Raw genomic sequence first — 19,853 nt, 5'->3', positions numbered from 1 at the left:
ACCACCTTCAGAGGCAATTGCAAGCCAGTTTGATAGGAGGTAGAAATCTCAGAAAGACTCAATCACTAAAAGCTTTAACTCAGGTATTTGGGCAGGGCAAAGATACCTAAGTTAGTCAGGGAAAGGCTGTCTGTTTTGCAGAAGTACAAGTTACCCTGTACCTCTTACCTTTTGTCTTATGTAGCCATGGCAAAGAGCCCAGTAAACACAATTTTTTTTGCAAAGGAGAACATAGAAATCAAAAGACACAAATCTCTGGGAGTGCTTGCAAAATTATTTCGGTTTTGCTATTCTTTGAACTTCTAATTTTGCTTTACAAAGACTACAAAATTTAATTCCAATACTTTTATAAAAGGTTAATTTGACAGAACAGTGGCTGAGCCCTGGAAAAAAAACCCAAAATATCACGTTGTTTTAATTAACAAATGTAATAAAATCAAGAGTAGTAGAGACCTTGTTGAGGAAGATACACATCTTGGCAATATATACTGAAGTGTTCCCCAGAGAACTTAATCAAATTTTGAGTACTGATTAGAGCAAATGTTAGGTTAATACAAAGCAGACTTTGTTCTTAATTCATCTGGATAGAGCACAGTCCTACCTAAAAGTTTGTGACCACCCTTTAGATAGTAGGTTAAAGAACACATTATCAAAAGAAAAAAATTATTAACTTTGTGTCTTCTAGAAAAATTGCAGTTTGCATTATTTTCATTATTTTATTGATTAGTCTGAACAGAAAAAAAAGTGCTGTTTTCAGTTTGGATAGTGGTAATTTTCTTCATAGTAGCTGGTATGAGACTTTGTTTGGATTTGTAACCAAAACAATATTGATAACACAAAGATGTTTTCATTACTGCTGAGAAGCACTTGCACAGTGACAAGTCCTTTTCTGCCTCTCATCACACCCCACCACTGAGCGGGCTGGGGGTGCACAAGGAGTGAAGGGACAGAGCCAGGACAGCTGACCCCAAGTGACCACAAGGATATCCCACACCATGTGGAGTCATGCCCTGCATATAAAACTGGGTGAGAAGAAGGAAGGGAGGGGATGTTCAAAGCGATGGCATTTATCTTCTCAAGTCACTCTTACGGTTGATGGATCCATGCTTTCCATGGAGATGGCTGAACATCTGCCTGCCTGTGGGAAATGGTGAATGAATTCCTTGCTTTGCTTGTGTGCATTTTCATTCCATATTAAACTGTCTTTATTTCAGCCCACAAGTTATTTCACTTTCACTCTTCCAATTCTCTTCCCCATCCCACTAGAGTGGAGTGAGTGAGCAGCTAGCCAGGGTTTTTCCACAACATGTTCGTAGAGATCAAATAAGTTACTTTTACTGCATCGAATACCTTTTCTATTATATGCAGGCAAAAGTTGTTAGTTTTTGGGGGATTTTTTTGTCTGTGGCTGCCACAGTCATTAGCAAGGGAAAGAATAAAGAAAATAAAAGGAGATATATGAAGAGTGAAAATTGTTACTCCTGGAGAAGGCTGCTCAGTATTGCCCGGGCAGGCTTTGACAACATCAAGCTCTCTGAATATATCAAATATATCAAATATCATCCTTGAAATGATGACACAGAGACAACCTCCATGACTGGATCCTTCAGACACTGTTTCTCCTGCCGTTCTGTATGACTTTAAGCACGTTGGAAAGGTCAAAACTTTTCGTAATCAATTCCATTAGGTCCTCATCTTTTTCCACACCATTGATAAACTCTTCCAATGTCAGTTCCCCTAGAAGAAAGTCAGATACTCTTTAGAAACTGAGAAACCCAGCAATCTCTCTAGTTAACAAAAGACCATTCATGCTAGATTGAATCCCATATGAAAGCTGCTGATAGGCAGATACAGGTAGACTATTTGCTAATGTTTTCTCACTTTGCATCAGTCAGATCCTAGAACTCAGACTCGTTTTTCTGTTCAAACACGTCAAACACAGCTTTCACTGAAGTCTGAGACAATTATAAGTGCTCATAAATGTGTGTAAAGGGCTGTTATGAAGCTTGTATCAGGGCTGAATTTAGATGTACTGGCCACTTCTCACTGAGCTAACTGGAATTTATCTTAGAGCTGGTTTTAAAAGAGATTAGGGTGTGATTTGCTAAGGATTAGTGGGCATAGTCCCTGTGTTGACTACTAGGATTATTTAGAGCCATGATCAGATGCAGGAAAAAAAAAAACAAACAGCTAAATGGTTTGATAGATAAATTCTTCAAGGGAACTGAAACGGGCCATTTAGATTTTTTTGGGCTCATGTTAAAATCAGCTAATAACTTGGAAGTTTCAAGACAACAATAAAATCTCTTTTATTGAAGAGTAGTAATATTGTTTAATGTTGTTCTTCATTTCCTGCTCTTTTCCCTGTCAGCAAAGACCAGTTCTAGGCATGTGTCTGTTTCCATAGTACACAGAAATGCAGTTTTCTGTCTAGGGGTTGTTCCAGTGTTACTGTTTTACTTTGAGAGGAGAAATAAATCTTGGTTGAATAAGAAGAGCCAGATTTTTTCCTCTGAGAATGGTTTAAAGTTTCTTGTTAAATTCACAACAATGAGTGTTTTCTCAGTAAAATAAGAAATGACAAGGGCCAGGCAAAGAGGAAAATAGCTGGATGAGTTAAGGCCCCAGGGTGCAGGAGAGCAGCAATTCAAGTCGTGTATGTCTGGTGAATGCTGAGCATGCTGACTTTGGGCTATTTTCAGGTTTAAGTACTCCCTGTAGGGTTTTTTTTTGTGTCTTGGTTTTTGTCCATGGCGGCCTTGGAAACTTCAACTGACATGAAAAAGGAAAATGATCAGCATTTAAAAAATGTGAAAACCACTTTCTAGCCATAGTCAGTAAAGTTTGCTTTCTGTTTAGTCGCGTATGCCCTTCCTACACTGGTGACAGGCCCATATAAAGAGGAAAGTCATCATTTGACAGAAGTCCTGGTTCTTAGGCTTCAATGATAGAAGATCCTCCTAAGATCCTCTCCAGGAGCTGGCATGCAGAGCCCTGAGGAAGTTTGTACTTCTTTTTTCACTAACAGCCTATATAATCTTTCCACAAGCAGAATCAGAACAAGCCATCTCTGCACACTTGCATGCATCATCCTTCTTCGTCACTCATCCACTCACTTCCTCTGAACTCTCCTCCTATCCCAGGCATTCCTCTTAGTTCCCCCTCTCCTTTCCTCCTTCCTGTATTGCCTTTGACTCAGGTCTTTGGGTGGATGGGGTTCCTGGACTAATCATGTGGACATCCTGCACCATTTTCCTGCTTATTCAGGTCAACTGGTCTTGGATTCTCTCCTCTTGATCCCAAGCTGTACATTTTGAGGTACCAATAGCAGGAGTACAAACCACACTGCAGTTGCCAATGAGGCTACCCTGGCAGGCCCAGACTCACTGCTGCTGTGATGGGCCTCAGATTTCTGTGAGATATTGAAAGCAAATTGCAAAACCAAGAGATTTGTTTTAAGAATTGTTCTTACAACACATGGGATTATTTATTGTATATTAATGTAAAGAAGGACTTTGCAATTTCTTTGTCTATTTGCACTTTTCTTTAATAAGCTACAGAGAGGTAACATAGTTGAAGCTAAACTTGGTAAAACTTGGCCCATTCCTCAGGTCAAGCTAGTTCTGTTGCTTTCCAGAAATTTAAAAACTAAGAAACTATGGAAAACATTTTGAAATGGAATCACTATGAAGATGATGCTGAATATGTCATGTTCTGGACTTTCCTTGCTAAAATGTAAGACACAAGTGATGGTCTAGCTCAGATACAATTATTCCTTGCCAGTATGGTCAAAGGAGTGAATAATCATAGAATTTGGGTTAGATTTTGACTGGGTTATTTGGACTTCTTTCATAATTTGTTTTCACCAAGAGTGGGCCAAGGAAGTGGGTCAAAAAAACCCCTCCACTAATGCATCCTCCACATGCATCACAAGACCACTGTTTATACTCTGATTATATACTGCAAACAACTTTTAAGAGTAACCTCAATACACTAAATTTTAAAGACCATAAAAATGCCCCTCCCTCTGCCAAACTGCCCAAAGTTCCTGTCTGTGACCTGACTTTGCCCTTTTTTTCTTTTCTAATGTTCCTAATTTATCAATGCAGCAGTTGCTCTAAAACTTGGTTGCCAGTGGAAGGAATATCTTCATGATTAGAGGTATGAGGGGGGACTTTAATCTGCAACAAATTTTCAATTAGAAACAACTCTGAAGCCGTGAAATAAAATTATAGTTTCCAAATGCAAGACAAATTGGTTTAATCTAGTATCTTGAGGAAAAAACAGGAGCATGTATCTTAGCATGTGTTGACAGTCAGCCTTCAAGGAACATCCAATATGCTCACCAGTCTTTGGAACATGCTAGAGCATGTGCAACCATGAATCCTATTTGGTTTTGGGTTTTTTTTTTTTTTTTTAAGGATTTAAAATAGATTATGCCAACACAAATATATTACTCCCTCACTGTCAATCACACTTGCATTTTGCTGTGCAACTTGAGAACTGGCATTTTGGATGAACAGTGCAGGACCTCTGTTTTAGCCCTTCCTGCATGTAATTTCTTTGTCAGTTGATTTACACTTCACTGTAAAGCTGAAGTAAAATAAGGGCATCAGACTTTCAGTTATCTAAACCAGTCATTCTTCAGTTGCGTGTTCAAATCCTTTCTTGCAGCGGAGTCCCTGCCAATGCCAACAAAACCTAGATTCTTACCGTCATTGTTCACATCTATCTTCTGAAATATCATGTTTGTGAACTCTTCAGCAGTCATGTTGGTGTAGCCATTAATGGCCTGGATAGCCTGAGGGCAGAAACACAGGAAGTTCTCTCAGAGTTTTTCCCATCAAGTTGTGAAAATAATACACTGGCAGAAGCAGTACTTGAAGTGCAACTCTTTAGTTCACAAACCCATTGAGAAACCTCTAAATAAATAGCTATTTCAAGTAAAACTTCAGTAATGAGGACTGGAAAGTTAATTAACATAACATGGCCTGGAGATTACAGACTAATTTGTGTATCTCTGAAGAACCGTGTGGCACCTCTGCTCTGTAATACACTTTAGATTCCTCATCAGCATTTTTATCTGGCCCTAGAGAGTTCCCTGCCTTCAGAGAGTGCCCTTTGGTCTGTGTGATTTAAATGCAGTATTGTTTTTTGATTTAAATGCAGTATTGTTTTTCCCAGCTGAAAGCACATACAGAGAAAGCATAAGTAATTTTTCTATTAAGACATGTTTAATTTAGTAATCACAAATAAAGTCAGCAGTCCTGGAAGTTGTCAGAGTTTACTTGTCCTCCAGAGAAGTTAAGAAAACCAGAAGAATCCCCTCTTTTTTTTTTTTTTGTAGCGAAATGACTCAATATTTGGAGTAAAGGTATAAATGAATGTTTTTGCTAGATTTTGTCCTTTTGTTCTATTGATTGAGAAAATATGGGCATATATAAACATGCATATACATTATATAATGGGCACACTAGGGAATTTTTTTCTCTGCACTTGAATTATCTTGAGGTGAACTATATTGTGTTTGATAAGTCACTGTATGTACCACTTGTTTCTTTTGGTGTCTCTTCCCTAATGTTATAATAGACCTCATATTTTAAAACAAGAAGTTAAACCTATTCAGCAGTGATATAGAATTCTTGGTCAAATAAAATGATAAAAATGCTCCTCCAAATGCCCCAAATTTCTGTCTGTTTCAAAAAGGAGCAATAGTTTTACAACACACTTGTTTTACATACGCTTGTTTCTATTACTAATTTGTCCTTTAGGTATTTCTGGTGTTTTATATGTCTGACCCTCCTGTGGTCTTCAGTAGAGAGTTGTGTCCCTTCCACAGTTAAATTCATTGCAGTGCCAACAGTAAAGCACTGGTTCTTAAGTATTTGAGTCACTGACTACCACCTAAGCCCCTTAAATAGTAAAATACTGGGCATTGAAATGGTGCATGGTTATCTGGAAGGAGGTTTGGTGGTTGGTAGTGATATGCTGGTCTGTAATTTGCATAGCTGTAGAGACAGATTTCATTTTAATAGCACCTTTGTGTTTCTAAATTAATGTCTCAGATATGAGACATCTTTTTGTTTACTGATGTTTATGATATGCTGAGCACCCCTTAATGGCTGTGAACCTGTTTGTTCTTTTTTTTTCTTTTAGAGCACACCATTTTTAATCTAGTCTAGGTCAGTGACTTAGGCAGGTTTAAACTAAAGTCCTTATGCTTCAAAAGAGATGAAAACACACAGAGGTCTGAACTGGTTTTAAAACCAGGTAAATGAAAAAAGAGCTATTCTTTACATTGGAAGGATTTTAATTTTAATTCTCATTTTGGATAAAGCCCCAGACAAAACACTGTTGACTCATTGGCTCTGGGTGAAAATTAATGGAGAATATTTGCGGAAGAAAGATTTCATTAGTCTCAAGGAGAAATCTGGAAAATTCAGCCTCTCCTGCAGAAAGCGTCTCTTTAGGTGATCACCTTTATTTGTTTGGCCCGGTAGCTCCACCTGGCTGCAGTTCCTTTCAGTTTTAGCAGCAGCTATTTAAAGTCTCTAACAGCGGCTGGCTTGGCACTAGCAGTAATGCCGACTTCAGTAAAAGTACGTTCCTTGTTTGTTATGACATTAAAACTCTATTAAGGTTTGATGCTCCCTGCAGAAAAACTTTGATCTGTAGTGAGGTCTGTACATTTAGAGAGCAGTATTGAGTCATATATATTTGTAAGGAGTCCTAACATACCTTTTGGATGAAAGCAGCTAATGAAGAGCACAATGTTATTTCATTAGAGTGAGTTGAAAATTATGAAGATAGTTTTAAAGAAGTAATTGCACTTCTTTGGTTTTATGGGTTTGATGTTGACCCATTTTCTGCAAAATTTTGGAAGTGTTTTTATCCAGATATCACTGTGGGATTAGTAAAATCATATTTCCATGATTTAGTTTTAAAACGGGTAAATTGCATTTGTAGTAACCAAACCTAAGAGTCTTTCAAAAAATTAAAATATTGTAATATTTTGATGACATCTGTATTTTTCTTGCTGCAAGATCAGTTTGGGAAGCCAGTTTTCCACAATAGACTGGCACATATACTTGTAACCATCTGTTTTATCCATTATGCTGCTACCATTCTACCCTGCCTTATAGTATAGTTTATCACAATAATGTCTCTACTGTTTTTACAGTATTTCACTTTCAGTGAAGTATTTTATCTGTAGAACTATGGTTTAAAGTAAAATACTACTTAGACGTGTTTAATAAGGAAGAAAATAATGTCAGAAGTGTCACTACTAGCCACTGTTAATTTTGGTTTTACAATCATAAAACATTAGATAAAGTACTGACAGTCCATTTACAGCACATGATGAACCACTGTTTCAGGGGCAATGCATTATATCAAATGCTCTTGCTGTTGGTTGTAACTTGCTTACCCTGAATATGCTTAATAGTTCTTTCTTGTCAATGCATCCGTTTCCATCAGCATCGTATAGCTTGAAATACCATTTCAATTTTTGGTCAATTTTCCCTCGTATAACCAAATTTATTGCAGCTATGAACTCCAAGAAGTCTATAAATCCATCCTAAGAGAGAGAGGGAGAGAAAAAAACACACCTATTTAACAACATTGGTTTTCAGTTCTTTCTGGCACTTGCACAGAAACAGGTCATCAAATTCCCTAAAATACACATTGATTTATGAAGCACCTTAACATAGAAATCTTCTGTGGTATTAAAAAAGGATAGAAGAGTGTGCTGAACCGGAAGAGCTATAGGAAGAGGTGTTAGGAAGGATAGTTTTTTCTTCCCTGAAATCTGGGGCTTGTGGAGGTGAGGGGGAAATCTGTTCTAAGCAATTGTTATTGGCTGTTTTTAAGAGGAAAAGAAACACTTTTATGGCAGACTTCCATGCGAAAAAGAGGAGTTTGGGATATCTGGTTTGATACTAATGAGATATTGACAGTGGAGTTGTTTACATCTATACTGCAGAACTATGTATGATTTCCAGTGCCACAGAGCTGTTTCAGGTGTTATTCTTCTCAGAGATCATGTAATAAGTGTTTTAAAATTGTAACCAATACTCTGGCATGAACCCTAAGTACTGTGGTTTATCCAAATAAAAATCAGTCCTCTCTGATGAACATTTTGAATGAGATATAAAGCCTTCAAGGCATAAGCTAGTCTCTAAATATTGAGGATTGGGGATATTCATAAGAAAAGAATTTCAGATTGATTTAATTCATTATTTTCTTACTGCTTTGCTCAAGCTACTGATAGAAGCCTGTCAAGGTCAGGCCTCCATAGTCATGTTCTTCTGTTTCTGTGAAAATGTGGTTAGGATGGAACAAACTGTTGCTGAATTTGGAGCATACTTGCTCCAACTGTTTCTCATGTGCATACAAAAAGAATTAACAGCTGGTAAATTTAGTCTTGTGATCAGAATCCAATTGGTCAGAATCCAATTGCTCAAAAAACCTTGGAAAGACTCGTTAGTTTCAGTTGGCCTTTGACTGAAAAGAGAAGGTTGGATGAGTATCAAGTAGGTTTAGCATGTAGCTTAGTTTTATTACCATACATCAACAGACATCTTGCCAGTTGAGGTTTACAATCAGCAGGCATTAATCAGTCCTGAATATTGTACTACAGGAAAAGAAGACCTGTAATGATGTGGTGCAACTCATTGCCAAAATCAGAACCTCAGATTGTTTAGGTTGGAAAAGACCCTTAAGGTCATCAGGTCCAACAGTTAACCCAGAACTGCCAAGTCCATCACTAAACTGTGTCCCTATGTGCCACACCTTACATGTCATTTGAAGACCTCCAAGCACTATCAGTATATTTTTGTGACAAGGAGCCAGACATATGAGCGTGCAAAGAACGATGAAAACCAGGAATTTATAAGGGCTAGAATATACTGAAATTGAGAGCTCTGCTGACCAACCTTCCATTGAACACAACCCTAAACTCCTGAAACCATCCCCACACATCTACCTGCCTAGATTCAATCAGAAAAGATTGTGGAAGTGAATGCGGGTTCTCAAAGACTGGATTTATATTTTTAAATAGGAGTCTATCCTCTTTTTTTTTTTTTTTTTTTTTTTTTTTTTTTTTTTTTTTTTCCTTTTTTTTTTCTTCATTCTCCTTTTAGATTCCTCACAATTGTGCCCTCATGATGCTGATTTGGGTGAGAGCTCCTGGGAGCCCCTTGTAGTGCTTGTTAAGATTTCTGAGCAAGGCTGATCAGCAGAGTGGCACCTAAGAGAGAAATCCAATGTATTCAAACACCACATTCAGCCTTCATGCAGAAATGGTGTGTGCATAAGTTGTGCAAACTGACCATTGCTTCACAGACCCTCTGCAGGTTTTCTGGTGGTTGCTTGTTTTACTCTAATTGCAATCACAAGCAAATGCAGCAAAGACACCATTTAACCACTGTTTAAGATTAAATGAAATGTGACAGTAACTACATATAATTTTCAAACAAAATTAGGCCCAGTATTAAAAGCAGATGCTTAGCCAAAAATGACATATCACGCACAACAAACTTAATCTTCTTTTTGGCACACTGGCTTAAATTTCCATTTTGCAAGTATTATTTCAAGAAGGATCTCATGAAGTATTTTACTGGAGGTCAAAATGTATTTGACTGATAGCATTTCCATCATCTGATTTGATATATCTATTGAGAATGTGGTTAAATACATTTCACATTGCTGCTTTTTTACTGCATTTCATACTGCTTATTGCAACTACAGATTAATTTTAGGATTGTTGGATGTCCATGACCAGATTAATTTTCTTCTTTCTCCCTTACATTTCACTTGGGATTTTGGAAAATATTATTTTGTTTGCTTTCTTTCTGCATCTTGGTGTCACTATTGTTGCTCCGACAAAACATCAAAAGTTTGGACACCAGTCTAATGTGTTTGGGTATGTAATTGTGATCTGGTGGATTATATGGCCTGTCCCAAACAGCAAGGGACTGAAGGCCAGGGTCAAAAAATTACCGCCTCTGAAAAACACCTGGAGAAATTGTAGTTGTCAGGAAAGCCCTAGCCACTTACTGTAGCCGTGCAAAAACTACAGGTGACATGGTAGCCAGCAGCCAGTTTCTATTTCTCAGGCACTGAAATACTGAGAAGGTAGACAAGTTTGTCTACTTGACGTGGAACCAGAAGCATTTCATAAAAGCATTGATGAGAAATGTAAAACATTTCTCATAAAATGTAAAACACCAAAAAACATACATTGTAAGTAAAAAGGAAGACATTTATGGGATGCAGAAGGCTACAGTGATCTTGTTGCATATATACAGAACTTTCTGAGATAAAGAGAAATACTGCACTTTTTACAGTAGCATCTCAAAACACTACATTAAACAGTGAAAAACATCATAACAGCAACCTATGAAGATCATCCTGTGGTTCTGTGAGTACAACAAATAATGCAATAAATGTGTTATGCTGTTATTAAAAGAATACTGCTGTGCTGATTTACCCATCTGTTTCTCTACAATCATTCTCAGTCCAAGTACCTAGGTAGGTCCTTATGTGTCTCTGGGCTCTCTAAAACACCTCTCTGCAGCATGCACAGCAATGTATCTGTTGCCTGTTAGGAAGTCATTAATTCACAAGCAAAGGGCTACTGTAAGAATAATAAAATAAATTTTTAAATAATGCTCAACAACATAATAAGCAGAGCTGATTACTAGTGGTGGAAGATATAAATTATTTACTTTTGGTGTTTAACTCTGTAATTGTCAAATATTTGTAATATTTTTTATTAAATGGAATTAATGCTAGTGAAACCTGCTTATTCATCAGCTTTGGACACAAGACAAATTTGGGGGTGTAAAGGTTTCTTTTCCATGTCTGTATGGTGCTGCCTCTGCCTTCCTTTGTCTGCAGCATGTTGCCATGGGCACCTGTAGGGATGGTGAAGTCTTCCACCCTCTCCTGCCCAAATGAACAGAGGCACATGGGGTCAGTTCACAGTGTACCCTTCTGGGTATGGTGTAAAATAGAGGGATAGAAATCTCCTAATGTAGTTCTGAGGAGTGGGCTGGAGGCATGCCAAAAAAATGGGTTCAGATCTTCTTTTATATGCCCCAAAGTCTTCTGTATTTCTATACGTAGTAGGCTTAATAAAAATGTAGATCTATTTTTATTCTTTTAACAGCTTGACTGATGAACAAGAAGTTTAAGGATGCATTATAGTCATGCATGTGTTTGTGTCCTTTGTTACTGTGCTTTTGTAACTTGTTTTGCTTTCACTTTTCACTTGGAACAGACTGATTCACAAAACAAAGACAAAAGAAGGCTGCAAAAATGGAAGGAGAGCTTGCTGATGGTATGAAATTGATCCTCAGGGCACTACCATCCATGACTGCCTAAGGCCCAGAGCCCGTTTCAGTTTTTGTTAGCTACTGGATCTCCTGAGGAAAAAGGAATTTAATTTTGTCCTTTCATGAGAGGTTTTTGCTTCAGGCTGTCAGTCTATGTACCTTTACTGGAGGCTGCTCACCATTATTTGGTGAGGACAGAGATGTGTGTCCCCTGGGGCAAAGCTGGGCAGTGAGGGACTGCCACATTATACAATGGCCATTAATTCTCCAGCCCTGGAGCTGTAGGAGGGCATTACCCTTTGGCTCCCAGAAAAGCACCGCTAATCTTCACAGATCCTTAAAAAAACTCTTAGGACTTCAAACTATAGAGATTAAAAATAATTGACTTGTCAACTATAAATACACAGCTGATCTGAAACAGCATGGTTATCCAAGGTTGTGCCAGAGTGTTCTGAACTTTGTATTTTGGCTGCTTAGCTCTTCCATGAAAATGATGTCCTGGCAGTGACAGGGACCTCCTTACAGGCGTAGTCAGCCATCTCACACCACATGCTGTGGCCATGCATGTGAAAAGGAACAATTTCTGTCCCTGAAAATCCTATGGTGAGTGAACTCATCATCTTATTTGGACCACTGTGGGCTCTACCAAGAGTCTATAAAATAAGCAGTGCCTTGTTTCCAAAATTTGCTCCTGAAAAATCTCTAAACTCAATCTGACAGCAGGAGAATAGCTCAAATTGTTTATCAGGATTAATGCATGTGCAAACATAGATGGTCCAGGTATTTCAAACCTAGGGCTTAGGTCATTAAGCCACCTTCTTTCCCAATCGCCTGTCTTTCAGAATAGTCCTTAAACCTCTTAAGGCAGAGGGAGGAGGTGTGGGTCAAACAGCTCAGAATAACTGTGAAATTTATAGGTAATCCTATGTGCTTCTTTCTTTCTCACTGGGTCCAATTTCAAATATAGCACTGCTTTCTCTGCCCTCGGAAACCTAAAGGAGGATTCATTTCACTCTATTTCTTGTTCCTCCACTTCATGGAATCGGAGAATGATGGAATCGTGTAGGTTGGAAAAGGCCTCAAAGATCATTGAGTCCAACCATCCTTGGTTTGTTTTTGCTTCTGAGTACTTTCGTCTGGTCCTCAAAGGTCGCGTGTGCAATTGTTGAAGAAATAAAGAGCTACTTGTAACTCTGTTACTTTGTTACCCAGGATCTTATACTGGAGTTTGAGCTTGGCCAGACTCACAGGTTTCATAAGTAAACAGAGATGGCATTTGTCATGGGGCAGGAGAGATCTCAGCAAGCAAAGATTATTAAATAAGGATGAGGAACAAAGCAGGGAATTAGGATCTGCAGGTCATTAAGTGGTTTTGTAATCGTTGCATTCTCACTGTTACGTAAAGAGATGAGGCTGTATTGACCAGGCTGTTACACAAGGTTCTGCTTTGCCCAGGTGAAGAGGACCTGTTAGGTTTGGGGACTTAGAAATTACCGGGACATTTGTCAGCTATGTGACCTGGCTCTCAGACTTGCAGGCTACCCTGGTAAAACCTGGTGAAATCCAGAATGTTAAGATGGCAATTTTATTACTTTAAAATTAACAACTACCCCCTAACTACCTGCCATCATTGACAATTTTCTTTCAAGATTACTGGAGAAGACAGGGAGATCACCAGGCTGGGGCCTCTGCCCAGGAAGGCTGTACTGAAAAGAGCTAGCCCGCTGCCCTCGGCTGTCCTCTGGATGCTGGAATTTAGCTTTCTGCACTCCTAATTTTGAGCCTTTGCATGTGCTTTTAGGAACATCTTTCCCAACTTAAAGCAGTAGGCCAGAGAGGAAAAACACTAAAAAATGCAGCCATGACAACACATTTTCCAGCAAATTCCTTGCTAAAAATCCTAGCAGATGTTTCTTGTTTGACAAATTCAAAAGCGTAGCAGGACAAACCTCCAGTAAAATTTGCCTTGTTTTAAAAGAAAAATGCTGCCAAGGAGGTCAGGAAAAAAGATTACCTCCTTCTCTCTGAATTATTATAACTTTGAAATTAAGGGGCTTTCAGGCAAAGATATGGGAAAAGGAGTAACAGTTCCTTACTAATATGTATAACATGGCAAACGAACAAACAACAACCACAGCATTAACAACAAGCAAAAACTAGAATCCCAATCACAGCCTTCTCTCAGCTCTGGAGCACTTCCCCTTTGGTGCAGTTACGGTCACAGCCGGCAGGGGCGCTGTTGGACCCCAGACAGACAGGGCAGGTGCGATGATTCCCCCGTGGCTGCAGGGGGCGCTGTGGCGCGAGTGCAGTCACATCTTCCTCACCTGGTGTAAAACTTTTAGTTCATATCTCAAAACTCATAATGTTAAATCCTATAGTCAAGAATTCAACTGTACTTGGTTTAAGCAAGTGATGATTTTAATGATAACGTAGGTTTTTAGTTGGTAATGACAAATTATTACGCCATAAATTTGTATTATCACAGCAATGTTTGCTTCAGACCTTCTGTAACTTCAGCTCTAGAATCCCAGTGATCCCAAGTTACACCAGACACCTTCTGCCAAAGGCTCTGGGAGACACCATTGTTCCCGGCTGTGGAGTAGAGCATGTTCTTCACCTCTGGTCCCGTCCTGACTGGGACAAGGGCTACTGCATGAGTGATCTCCTGCTTGATCTGGGCAAAGGCTTGTTGCTGTTCAGGGCCCCAGTGGAAATCGTTCTTCTTGCAGGTGTCCAAGTATAGAGGGCTCACAATCTGGCAGTACTCGGGAATGTTTATTCTCCAAAAACCTATGGCACCTAGGAAAGCTTGTGTTTCCTTCTTGCTGGTTGGTGGAGATATCACGGTGATCTTACTGATGACCTCAGTGGGAATCTGACACCATCCAACCTGCCACTTTACTCCCAGGAACTGGATCTCTGGGGCAGGTCCCTTAACTTTGCTTTTCTTGATAGCAAAACTGTCTTTCAGGAGAACCTGGATGATCTTCTCTACTTTCTCAAACACTTTGGCTGCTGTGTTCCCCCACACAATGATGTCATTGATGTACTGTAGATGTTCCGGAGCCTCATCCATCTCCAGTGCAGCCTGGATCAGGCCATGGCAGATGGTGGGGCTGTGTTTCCACCCTGGGCAGTCGGTTCCAGGTGTACTGCACGCCCCTCCAAGGGAAAGCAAACTGAGGCCTGCATTCTGCAGCCAGAGGAATGGAGAAAAATGCATTGGCAATGTCAATAGTGGCATACCACCCCGCTGCCTTGGACTCCAGCTCGTACTGAAGTTCCAGCATGTCCGACACAGCAGTGCTCAGCGGTGGAGTCACTTCATTCAATGCACGACAGTCCACAGTCAGTCTCCATTCTCCATCAGACTTGCGCACAGGCCAGATGGGGCTGTTGAAGGGTGAGTGGGTTTTGCTGACCACTCTTTGGCTCTCCAGTTAACGGATCATCTTGTGGATGGGGATCACGGTATCCCAATTCATCTGGTACTGCCAGCACTGTCAAGGTGGCAATTGGTACTTGTTTTTCCTCCACCTTCAGAAGTCCAGCTGCCGAAGGATTCTCTGATAGTCCAGGAAAGGTGTTCAGTTGCTTAATGCCCTCTGCCTCCACAGCAGCTATCCTAAATGCCCACCTGAGTCCCTTTGGATCTTTGTAATAGCTGTTCCTGAGGAAGTCTATGCCCAGAATACACGGGGCCTCTGGGCTGGTCACAATCGGAAGTTTCTGCCACTCCTTCCTGGTCAGGCTCACCTCAGCTTCCAACAAGGTCAATTGCTGCGATCTCTCTGTCACCCTGGCGGTGCAAACAGGTTCTGTCCCCACATGTCCTGATTGCATTAGGGTACACTGCATGCCAGTGTCAACCAAAGCTTCATATTTCTGTGTCTCTGATGTGCCAGGCCATCGGATCCACACCATCCAAAAGATCCAGTTTTCCCATGCCTCTTCCTGGATAGAGGCAGGGCCCCTTTAGCTCTGGTTATCATTTTCTTCCTGGGCATACATAGTAGAGGTTCCTTCAAGGGGATCTGACAGATCCTCCTCAGTCCTGTAATACCTGGCAGCTTGGTCATAGGAGGCTGAAGCTACCTTCACTTTAGCAGAACTCGCTCAGTTAGTGTTTCCCTCCTTGAGTTGATGCATCCATGCTGCCAGGACAGAAGTGGGTTTCCCATCCCACCTTCTCATGTCACCCCCATGGTCACACAGGAAAAACCACAGCTCAGCTCATGGGGTGTACCCCCTCTCCTGAGTTCTTGCGTTGGGGTCTGTGACTTGCATTTGTGCCACACTGTTCTTCCTTACCTGCACCCTCACCTCCCTAATCTCTTCTTTAAACTTGTCTTTGAGGTCCTTAACCACAGCAGAGATTTTAGGGCACTGCACCTTTCAAAGGCACTTAATCGTACTGAGAAGAATTAGGTTACTATATTGCTTTGAATGCAGCAAAGCATAATTTAACCTCCTCATTTACAGTAATCAGACTAGTTATTTAACATTTGAGATAATTTTGTGCAACATTACTCCAAATTAAGGAGAAGCAAATGATTTGGTTTTGTTGTTTTTGTTGCTTTTGTTGGACTGTGTCTGAAACTAATAGGAACAGGATTTTTACATGTCACTTTCAAGAAGTCCAAATATATCAGGAAGATGTAGATTTTTGTAACTTCCAACCGAAGAATTCTTTCTGTCTAAGACATATCTAGAGCTTTATTTTCTTCCAGCCCTTGGTTTAGAAGCCAATTAATTTTTTCAATACAGGTTTTTATTGCTGACTACAACTTGATAGCAGTGACTGTCATAAAACAAAAATAAGCTTTTCTAGGCTTTTCTTGTTGTAGGGACATTTATAAGAGTGACAAAGCCTTCAAAACCAGAGCAAGCAAGAGTTAGGCTTCTCTGGGCAAAGTGGAAGTACTGGTCCAATACAAGAACCATGGAAAAGGATTGATGTAAAGCATCATGCCTTGATGCAAAATCAGTTTATATGGTTCTTGGCCCCATAGTGTATGTAATGCAGATGTTGCTGCTGCAACCTTGTTGCCTTGGCTAAGCTGGTTGGTTAGAGTAGGCTAAGAAAATTGTCCAAGGAGTCATTTCAGGCTGAAGACATCCCTGAACTTATGTTTGCTCAATTATTCAGAGACTTATGACACAAAAGAGGAAAGTAGTTCAGGAAAGTTTGGGAAAATATTTCTCTGATTATCATCCTTACTTTCTATTAACTATTGCACCCAATTTTATTGTGTTAGCTTTGGTAATGCCTGGAAACATGTAAGGATGTAGCAAAGGGGCTAAGTGGCTCCTTAGGCAGCCTGACAATTCATATCACAGCTGCTATTGCCAGTTCTGAGCACACAGCAGAGCAAGACAGTCTGCAAAAGGAGGCCCAACTGAAAACTATATTTTCCAGGAAAGGACAGTTTGCAAAGTTATCCCGAGCCATTTAATTAATCCCACAAGAAGTGGAAATGCTTAAGATTTATGTTCCAGGTAATTTTCGAAGGATTGCTCTCTAGCACCCATTTTTTTTCATCCTTTAAGGGCTCTTCATACCTTCTGTGGTCATGTGGAAGGCAGCTAATACGTCGTGCTAGGTAACAATTGCTCAGTTGGGCCCTGCAGTCTCTAACAAAATAATATCTTCACTAGAATCCCTAGACTAGATGCTTCATAGAGATGAACATAACATTACTCTCTCTCTCACAGTTCTTAAGGTGGAAAAAGTGGAAGAAAAAAAAAACAAGTGAAGGTCAAATGAAGAATAAATTACAATAAGCAGCAAAAGACCTCTGAAAAATATGACATCTTTCTGTGGACATTTGTATGCTGTTCATGGAATATGAAGTGCAAACACTACTTTAATAGAGAACTTCATGGCCAAATGACCCTCATTTCCTTCTGCTACAATACCAAAGATGTTGTACTTGGCTAACCACATTCGTGTCCCTATGACCAAAAGAAGATAACATCTACTTATATCCAGAACACAAAATCAGATGCTGAAAAGTCTACATGAAAATTTGAATTATAAAGACACCACAGAAGAGTGGGGAAGGAGGTAGAATGAGAAAAAAACGGAAAGCTGCTCTGCCTCCCAACACTTCTTGGCTTTGTTCAAAGTACAAGGAATGAAGCGAAACAGTTGTTCTTCAGGAAAAAAAAAAAGGAAAAAGAAAAAAAATATATATAACTTGAGATTTAGTTTACATTGCAAAGTAGTCATCTCTACACACAACAAAGTTGTATTGAAGTAAGATATTTTTGCATTTCTTATTATCTGTTCTACATCAAACATTATTTTAAAAGTTTCTTCTTAATATTTTAAATGGATTCATTTTAAAATCTTTTTTTATCACTCTAATCTGCATACTGATGTCAAATGAACTCTATCAGAGAACTATTTTACATTTTAAATGAAAAAGACAAAGTAGAAAAATGATTAAAGATTGACATCAGCTGGTGGCTCCTTATCAAAAGATTTCTAAAACTGCTGTGGAGTGTCCGTTTTTGTGCATCTACCAAATTTCTCTCTGCATAAGAAGTAGCAGAAAATTGTGTTCTCTGATGTGGTCTGTCCAATGCTTTATAAATTTTAACAGAAAATTCTGGAACTTGTGTAATTTTCCTTTCATGCCACACACCTATCAATCTTTTCTCTTCACAGTAAACCTACCTTTTAAAATCCGATTTTCCTACAAAGCAACAGACATTTATTCCTGTAGCTAGTTTCAATTAATGCCAAAAGAAGCAGTGAGAGAACTACAACAGCATCATCCCCTTTTCAGTCCATTGCTTCATGTGTTAAATGGCTACACAAATTTTGTCCTTCAGAGTTTATAAGAACTCAGTCAATCAATCAATCAATCAGCAGTGTTCAATTTTTTTTTTAATGGTGGCAAAACCTATCTGCAAGCTAACAGGGAATGGATGACAGTGATCTGGGTTTCTGATTTAAAGAAAGAAGATATTTCAGAATGAGTGTTAAATAGTAGCAGTGCTGACTGTAGAATTTTTCCTTATTTCTGCCTAAGAGCAAATAACACATCCAATGTATTATGGATATACCAGACATTTTTTTTTCCTAGATGTGTTGTCTCCTTTAACATCAGTGAAACCTCATTTTGACAGATATAATGGCACTGAAATATGATACATATTCTCACCGAAAACCAAATATACGTCAGTATACTTGGCAACTACTGAGATGTTATAGGTGAACATAGCTGTTTCCTCTCTAAAATTCATCATTAGGAAGCATGAACTAGGACTGACAGTTATGGGTGGACTGAGACGCAGGAGAAGGAAAAAAAAGTAGGAAGAATTAAATGTGTTTGTATGTGCTTGCAGATTTATCCTTTTTGTATTACAAATAGCTTAAGGGCGAAGAAGACTGAGATAATTTTTCCCTAAGAGGGGACTCTTCAGATCTAAGACAGGGGATCCTTAAAAAAATTAATTTGGTTGCACTTGTATTTTCATAAACATATTATTTTTGGAAGTTTTCATTGGAAAGCTGTGGCAAAAGATAAACCTACCACTTCTTATCCTGCCAATGTCATTATATAAATATTGCCTACAAGTATTAATGGATGAGTCATCAATAAAACATTTGCTGAAATGCTACCTTCTGCACTCCTTGTGATAATCTCAAGGAAAGTGAACTTTCCAATTACAGTTCCGAATGCTCAGCACCTTTATTTTTCAATGCTGTTAATAATGATGAAGAACAGCTTTCAAACTTCACTGGCGTATTTATTTGTTTGCTTGTTTGTATGTTTAATTATTAGCGAAGCATCCCACAAAGGGCAAAGAAGGGCTGAAAAACCTTCACATGAGAGTCCCCGTTTTTAAGGAACTTAAAAAAATTAAAAAAGACATCTGTGTTCTTGGTGTATAGGGTCACTTAGGTTTGCAACCACTGGTGGTCTGCACAAGAGACACACTAGGAAGGGTTAGTGCTTATTTACTATGTTCCTGACAGGAAAGGTTTTCAGACACAGCCTTTGTCACTAACCTCGTACAGAAACAGGTCCTGCCTGGAAATGGCCTTTGTGCATTGAACAGGTGCACTCTGTTGAGCCAGAACCACAAATACCTGTACAGTGCTGATCTGATAGGTATACCTCACAGGTGTACCCATACCTCCCAGGTGTACCTGTACCTCACAGATGTGCCTGTACCTCACAGATGTGCCTGTATCTCACAGATGTCCCTGTACCTCACAGGTGTCCCTGTACCTCACAGATGTCCCTGTACCTCACAGGTGTGCCTGTACACACATTAGCATGTGAGATAACAGCCCAAGAAGCCAAACAGCCACAGCACCATTGTCTCTTTGGCACAAAATGATCTGCCTGCTGCTGACACCAGAGGAGACCACAATCTCCACATAGCATTTAATTGCTCTGTGAAGATGTCCCCTTCCTTGTCATTTGTTCACTAGCCATTAATTTCCATGAGTGGGGAGCTGAACTAATTTTTTATCTCCAACCTAGAGAAAGGCAG

At 39.4% G+C, this 19,853-nt stretch overlaps 1 protein-coding gene across 1 annotated transcript in view; it reads right to left on the bottom strand.

Annotated features, from left to right (window-relative positions):
• Positions 1-1,606: 1,606 nt before the first annotated feature.
• GUCA1C (guanylate cyclase activator 1C) overlaps positions 1,607-19,853 on the bottom strand; it is a 33,053-nt gene continuing 14,806 nt past the window's right edge. Inside the window, exons 2-4 of the mRNA XM_066177340.1 lie at positions 7,427-7,576; positions 4,714-4,801; positions 1,607-1,737 (exon numbers count right to left, since the gene is read on the bottom strand). Coding sequence (XP_066033437.1) covers positions 1,607-1,737; positions 4,714-4,801; positions 7,427-7,576 — 369 coding nt within the window. The remainder of the gene's footprint in view (positions 1,738-4,713; positions 4,802-7,426; positions 7,577-19,853) is intronic.

Source organism: Chamaea fasciata, unplaced genomic scaffold, assembly GCF_029207755.1.
Source record: "Chamaea fasciata isolate MVZ Bird 193981 ecotype frontalis unplaced genomic scaffold, bChaFas1.0.hap1 SCAF_2, whole genome shotgun sequence".
Classification (NCBI taxonomy): Eukaryota; Metazoa; Chordata; class Aves; order Passeriformes; family Sylviidae; genus Chamaea; species Chamaea fasciata.
This window is presented reverse-complemented; position numbering and strand designations above follow the sequence as displayed.